General features: G+C 36.8%; 1 protein-coding gene across 1 annotated transcript; it reads left to right on the top strand.

Annotated features, from left to right (window-relative positions):
- Positions 1-151: 151 nt before the first annotated feature.
- On the top strand, positions 152-4,217 carry LOC120165905. Its single transcript, XM_039175339.1, has 11 exons — positions 152-169; positions 241-376; positions 619-718; positions 830-974; positions 1,193-1,250; positions 1,339-1,460; positions 1,576-1,668; positions 1,828-2,100; positions 2,257-2,480; positions 3,511-3,714; positions 3,915-4,217. The coding sequence occupies exons 2-11, from the start codon at positions 255-257 to the stop codon at positions 4,017-4,019; spliced, it is 1,446 nt and encodes a 481-aa protein (XP_039031270.1). The 5' UTR covers positions 152-169; positions 241-254; the 3' UTR covers positions 4,020-4,217.
- Positions 4,218-7,116: the final 2,899 nt, after the last annotated feature.

The following is a 7,116-nucleotide window of genomic DNA, read 5'->3' as shown; positions in this document are numbered from 1 at the left end:
ATCGAAGAGCGGAGACAGTGGGCTCAGTCCATAAATACAGTGGCTCTTCGGGTTCACTTCAATTCAGAAACCCAAAATTTTTTATAAGAATTAAGATTGATTTTTCATTTCCTTAATTTTGGTTCCAGATTGATAAATTTTCCAGTTTGATCAATAGAATTATTTGTTGGGGTTTCCCGGTCTTTGTTTCTCAAATTCCTCAAAACACCCCTCAATTTTCATATTGTATAATTTCAATTTCTTCATCAAACTACATGAAAAGGAAGGACAAAGAAAGTGATAACACAATGGCTGATTCCTCCGAGGTGGAGTTGCAGAGGAGCAACGATTGCTCTTTTGTTTGGGATCCTCAAACTCGTCTCTACTTCCATGCCAGGTTCTTTTTTTTATTTATTTCTTGTACTTATATTTGTTAAATTTATAAATTTCAAGTATTGATTCTTCCGAATGTCTTCTTGCTGGTAATGAAATTAATTGCTATATTCGAGGAATTAATTGTAGATTTTTTTTCTTTCACTTTAGTAACTGTAATCCAATTGCAATATGTTACTAGTTGGGCTTTGTCCCCCCCTCTATTTCTCTCAATGTGTTGTTCATTTTGGTACCGTACTTTTGCAGTAGTGGATTTTACCATGATCCTGATGCTGGATGGTACTATAGCAGTAGGGATGGTCTCTATTACACATTTGAGAATGGTAATTATGTGCTCTTGGACAAGGTAGTTAAGCTATTGCCGTCATTTACTTTTGCTCCGCTATTATCACGTTGATTGATCCTATGTTTGGTACGCCTTCAAGTTTAGGTTATTGATTGTGAAATGCTTTTACAGGAAGGAGCTATGGCTGGTGATTCTGTTTTAAATGAGCCAGATGCCACTGCGTCTAATGGTCCCGAGTATCACTCTTCATCTCAGGGCAATGAAGTAGATCCTCACAATACTACCATCAATATTGCTGATGAATCTACTGCTGCAGGTAATTCTTTTACTCAATATTATGATGCAGAATGTTTGCATGATGGTTGAATGAATAGTTTTCTGTTGATCATCACAATCTATGAATCTGGGTCATATATTCATTATTGCAAAATATCATCTCGAAAATTCGATTTACGTCTGTAAATAATGTTCTATTGCTTGGATTCTCGTTCACTGTAGTGCTTTAAATCAATTCATGGTACTTCTGATTACCAGATTTGATGGAGTACACCGGTATTCAAGGGTCTGAACACCCACCACCACCATCAGAATGGTATGCTATTTCCGACATTTTGTATCTTGTATCTTGGTTCAACAGTTGATTACATATTTTCTTTTATGATGGTAACATCTGGGTTCAGGTTAGAAGACACACTCATTGACCTTTATCTTTCTGGGTATAACTTACCTGTCGATTCTGCTGCTGATGCAAATACTTCTTTGGAAACAGACGACAACGAGAAGTTTACATTTCCTTCTGATGGTCTGTCATATATTCTTTCTTCATTTTTTTTCTAAAAGTTTCTATGTCCTGAAGATGACTGTAAAAAGTTTGTTATGTTCTGAAGGTGATGTGATGGTGTTTTGTTGAGGGGCAGGAAATGATGAAATGTACGAATTGGAAGAGGGTGAATGGATCCCTGAGGAAAACCATGGTTTTGCTGATTCAAGTGAAGTTGTTCCATATGAAGGTCTTGCGACAATGTTTCTATTGTTAATCATTTGACTGATTTCCTATCTGTTTGAAATAAACATCCGTTTCAGTTTTGCCTTCAAAGTTTACCACTTAAAGGATCCTTGTGGGATAAATTTCACACGTCTAAATCAACATCTGGAAAATTTTCATTCAGGTGATACATGGGATGAAGAAAACTGGCGAGCCCAATACGGTCAAGTCACACATTGCGAAGAAGAGCCCGTGCCAGAATTCCCAGTTGTCGAGTTATGGGACTGGAGTATGGTGACAAGACCAAAACAAGATGGAAAAAATCAGGTGGCCAGACTGATAGGTCGGCTGGTAAAACCGTCAGCTAAAGTTCACCCTTCTGTGCCTTCTGGTGGCGGTTTATTGAAAACTGCTCCTATATGTGAAGTTCATCTTGATCTGGTACGAGTTAGAACAGGTTTGCATCTGCCACTTCTTTAGAAGCGTCATTCTTGGTTTTGATCTGGAGGAAGCAAGGAAAATATATCTTTTTCTAAAACAACGCTCTTTGCAAGATCTAGTGTTAATGATTCTATTTTGTATGTTTATCCCCCTCCCATGTTACTTATTTCAGGACAAGTGTACAGATTGCGAACTCCAAGTCCAAGGTACTTGGCTTCCTTGTCAACATATGATTCTTCTGTTCCAACAAAAGACTGGGGCTTCCCTGATTTATTAGTCAATAAGAAAGCTTCCCTCCAGTTTAAATCGAGACAAAAACATAAATCAGAAGTAACTGAAGAGAAAGGCTTCAAAGATTTTTCTATATTGTCAGATCAGCCCTCTACATCTTTGAAGGTAGCGTTTACTTCCAAGAAGTTAAAACTCCCCAAGTTCTTTAGCTGTCATTATGCATGTGAAGAATACAATTGAAAACAAGAAGTTAATGGGAAAGTATACAAAATTAACAGTGAAAGAATTTGTGACACAATTGAAGCAGAATAGAGTATGATTCGGAGTGTAATTAAGCCAAGCCGAGCATAAGCCATGAGAATCTTGAGCTTCCCTCAAAATTTAAGGCCTGGAGTTTGACTTGAGCTCGATTCTCACTTTTAAAACTCAAGCTCAACGTGAAATAAAAGTTGAATGACTCAAGCCCTCTCCATTAGGCTTAGTTGCTCGTTTACATGTAAAAGTTAGCTTGATTCTCATGCTCAACTTCAAACTCAATTAGTGATGTGTGAATTTGTTTTTGAGTTCGAGTTTGAGATTTTTTAACATTATTTAAAAGTAAAAAAAGTCGATTAGGTTCACAAACTACTCGAGTCCATATTCTATTTGGGTTTACTCAATAGCTTGAGCTACTTGAACTTGACTAAAAAAATGATTGAATCGAAATTGAGATATTTTTAGTCAAACTCAAGTAGCTTGTCAGCACGTCTAGTTTACACCACTAAGTAAGATGACATAAAGTAAGCATTCTGAAGTTTCATGTGAAAATATCTAATCTTCATAAGTACCCTTTTGCCTAATTTGCCCCTTCAAAAATTAATTTAATACAAATACCATTTATGTTGCTAGGCGAATGCCTAATGGTCATCGCACACTAGCATCTTTGTATCCAGATTGGAGGTTCAGTTCATATAGTTATGCCCCAGCTTTTTTTTTTATAGGAGTTATACCCCAGCTTAACTGTCCTTATCTTTTTTGTTTCACCTCCCCCTGCCCACGCCCCCCCCCAAAAAAAAAAAGGTACAGTGGAGCTGATTTTTGCTAGTGTCTTACAACTCAAGTATATCGGCTGCCATATTTTTGCATGAGTTTGCGGACTATGTTGATTCCTTTAACACTCTGCCTTTTCCCTGGTCTCTTGTTACGATTTCTGTAGGGAAGCCATGTATATCGGGATAGAGCTGCTGAGAGAAGAACCTTGCACGGTGGCTTTGGTCTGGGTCCAGGGCAAAAAAGTGTTGCAACTGAACATGACAGTGATCCTACTTGTTTAGAAGATGCCAAATCTGAAGCCTTGAACAAGTCGTTTGGGGAAGGTAGTTATGCCAGACGGATTCTAGAAGGCATGGGTTGGAAGGAGGTGAGTAAACCCATTATCCTAGATCATTCTTATCAGATATGACTCTGCTACTAATTACACATGTTGATTGGATGAAATGATTATTTTTTTAAAGAAAAAAAAAGGATCAAGACATTAGAGAAAATTGCTTTTTCAATCACATTTGACATTTTCTTCATGTATACAAAGCCATATAATTTTGAAATTTAAATTGTATGCAGGGGGAGGCTCTTGGTAGCACCACAAAGGGCTTGACAGAACCATTACAGCTGATCGGGAACATTGGTAATGCGGGATTAGGATGGCCTCAAACAAGGCACCACTGAGATTGCTAGCCACTGTCAGCTTTCTAATCTTTGATTATTATTTTTGGTCTTGGGTCTGTGGGGATAGATATGGTGTAGTTCCTAAAAATCCTTGTGCGGTCACTGTCAGTAAAGGCACCATGACCAAAATCTTCAAAAATGGAAGAACGTCATAAAGCGTTGAAAAATCCAATATCCTTTATCTGCTGAGTACATAAATTCCTGAATCTTGTTTTAGGTAATTAAAAAACAAGGCTATATAATTTTTAACCTTTACCTTTTGAAATTTACGTGTGGCTTGCATTTGTTTAGTAACTGTGAATTAATGTTTATGGTGTGAAATCACTAATCTAAACGTTGTGGGTTGTTAATTTTATTTTGAGAAAGAGAGCAAAAAATATGACAAATTTCTTCTTAATTGCATTTAGCATTCAGGAATACAATGAGTATTTATATGAGTAAGTATATCTATTAACACTTTCCTCGAGTTGGTGTAAAGATATCACACATTGGTCTCTCTGAAGTTGGTGCAAAGGTATTACACATTCTCAACTTTTAGCTCAGATTGTGGTAAGTTTTATTAACTCATTTGGTGAAGGTGTGAACTTAACGATTTGTCTGATGTCATATCGACCAATTTTAAAGAACATGTATTCAGGTTTTCTTTGATGAAGTGTTGATCAATCTCAAAATGTTTTGTTCAATTATGCTTTGAATTTTTTTGATGGATTTGTGTTGATTGTTGGATAGATGATGTTGAATGATGCATTATAAGAATGGTGTTTGTCAAGTATATTCCTTGTTACAAGTATGTTTAATTAGGTGAAGCCAAGTTTTAGGATTGTGTCTTGCCATATATAGATAATGTATGAAAAGTATGTTGTTGTGTGAGTTGGTCTTTTAATCAAATTGGTTTGCTGAAAATGTTGGGGGAGGTCCCCCGATTATGGCAGAACTTCTGGCGATTAAGAGGGGGTTGGGTTTGCTTATTGATTCAGGTGGGGTTCTTAATCAGAGGATTATCTTAGAATCAGATTCTTCCAACGCGCTGAAGTGGATCAAAAATCCAGAATTAAGCACCCCTTTATTCTAATCATTGGTGAAGGAGATAGTCTCTACTATGGAAGGGTTGGACATTACGTTAAGGCTTATCTTGAGGGCTGCTAATTGGGAAGCGGACAGATTAGCTAAAGATGGTATAGGTTGATTTGCTGCCTTAGTGTTTGGGGAGTTGGTGTGTATGTTTCACTTTGTTACTGTAGATTTTGGTTCTCAGTCTTATGTTATTAGTGACTACGCTGTCCAGCTGATAGTGGTTTTTAAGTCTTATGCTTTTTGGGAAGTTTTGTTTGTTGTAAGGGTTGGCAATGTACTATTCTTCTGTTTAATATAATTATAGGCGCTCTTTTCCTCCTTTCAATGCCCTTCATGTTACTTTTATAACATGGAGGGTAAAAAAAGGGGTTTTTACGAGGCCTCATCTTCTATAAAAAAAAAAGTAACTAAAATGGCCAATTAGATAAATCTTGATTCACAAGTATGTTTGATTGTTGTTTGGTTGATGTGAAGCATGTTTTGATTACGTAACAACATGATTTTAATATTACAAGTATGTTTATGTATGATCCTTAATATTAGAAACAATTAGGAGTTGAATTAGTGGCTTAATTATGCATGTTCTAACTCAATTTTGCATGTACTTATAGAAAGGATCAGTCTTTGGAATCATTGGACCGGTTCAATAGCAATCGTGTTGAAAAGAAATGATGCCATTACATGAATGATCAATCCCTTGGGGGAAAGGATTGATCCCTTGGGTTTGGATTCATTCAAAATTGCAATTTTAAGCCTTCAAAGCTGATTTAGCCTTTGGTCTCTCAAGGAATAACATTTTACAAAAATAATCCCTAAATTTTTTAGATTTAAAATTAAGGAAGAATCCTAACTTAGTTTGTGTCGAGCTGTTATGATTTAGGATGAGAAAATAGAAGAAATTTAGTGATTTCAGAAAGAGAGAATTTAAGATACAGAAAATGTGCTTCATTCATCAGATAATCCCTTAAAGGTTCGGTACAAATTTATATATATATAGTACCAGCTGTCAAAACAGAATCTCTAACAAAATAACCAACCTATGCTGACTCACCATACTCACTTCTCTCCTAAGATTCTTCTAACAGACTCGAGCCCAACTTATAAGCCTAACATTAATTAATATTGGGTTATCATAATAAACCCAATAACACTCCTCATAAACCTTAGTCGCTCCCCTAATCTTCCTTCGATTCCCAATCTCAAATATAACATCAATCCCTAGCCCCCTTTCCAATCCCTAATGTCATTCGATTCTTCCTCCAATTGTTGTTGATGCCTCCCAATCCTCTCTTCAAAATTTCCCCCAAATCACCGCGATCAAACCCTAACTTCCCTGCCATCATAACAATACCCCCTTCTCCAAAATATTCTTGTCCCCAAGGATCGAATTGAGGAAATTGTTATCGCAAAACCGTATAATCCTCCCAAGTTGCTTCTGTTGGTCCCATATTCGTCCACTGAATGAGCAATTGAATGATTGCTCGATTCTGCCTTGTAATCACTCGTTGATCCAAAACAAGGGCTGGATAAATCTTCAGTTGTCCATCCGACGCTACCTCAGGAAGATCGATCGAGATAAGTCCTTTTCTTCCTACTTTCTTCTTCAGTAAACTTACGTGGAAGACTGGATGTATCTTCGAATTTGCAGGCAGTTCTAATTTATAAGCAACCTTACCAATTCTATTTTGAATTTTGTAGGGTCCAAAATAACGGGCAGCAAGCTTCAAATTTCTTCTCAGGGCCAAAGATATTTATCTGTATGGCTGGAGTTTCAGGTAAACTTCATCGCCAATTTGAAACTCCCTATCTGTTCTATGTTTGTCACTCATCTGCTTCATTCTATTGGTAGCTTTAAGTAATTGCTCTCTCAATAATTAATTGAATTGTTCTCTGTGTTGCATGACATCCTGCACTGCCTCCACCCTAGAGTCTGTTGTCCATGTCACAGTAGGGGCTTTATATACATATAAAGCTTCAAATGGTGTCATCTGTAGAGCATAGTGGTAATTAGTATTGTACCACC

Source organism: Hibiscus syriacus, unplaced genomic scaffold (genome assembly GCF_006381635.1).
Source record: "Hibiscus syriacus cultivar Baekdansim isolate YM2019G1 unplaced genomic scaffold, ASM638163v2 tig00111621_pilon, whole genome shotgun sequence".
In the NCBI taxonomy this organism is placed as follows: Eukaryota; Viridiplantae; Streptophyta; class Magnoliopsida; order Malvales; family Malvaceae; genus Hibiscus; species Hibiscus syriacus.
This window is presented reverse-complemented; position numbering and strand designations above follow the sequence as displayed.

Bases quoted from the DNA above. Each gene is read 5' to 3' on its own strand.
- LOC120165905 (XM_039175339.1), top strand. From the start codon at position 255: ATGAAAAGGAAGGACAAAGAAAGTGATAACACAATGGCTGATTCCTCC. The intron at 377-618 runs GTTCTTTTTTTT...GTACTTTTGCAG, and splicing joins CGTCTCTACTTCCATGCCAG to TAGTGGATTTTACCATGATC. The intron at 3,715-3,914 runs GTGAGTAAACCC...AATTGTATGCAG, and splicing joins AAGGCATGGGTTGGAAGGAG to GGGGAGGCTCTTGGTAGCAC.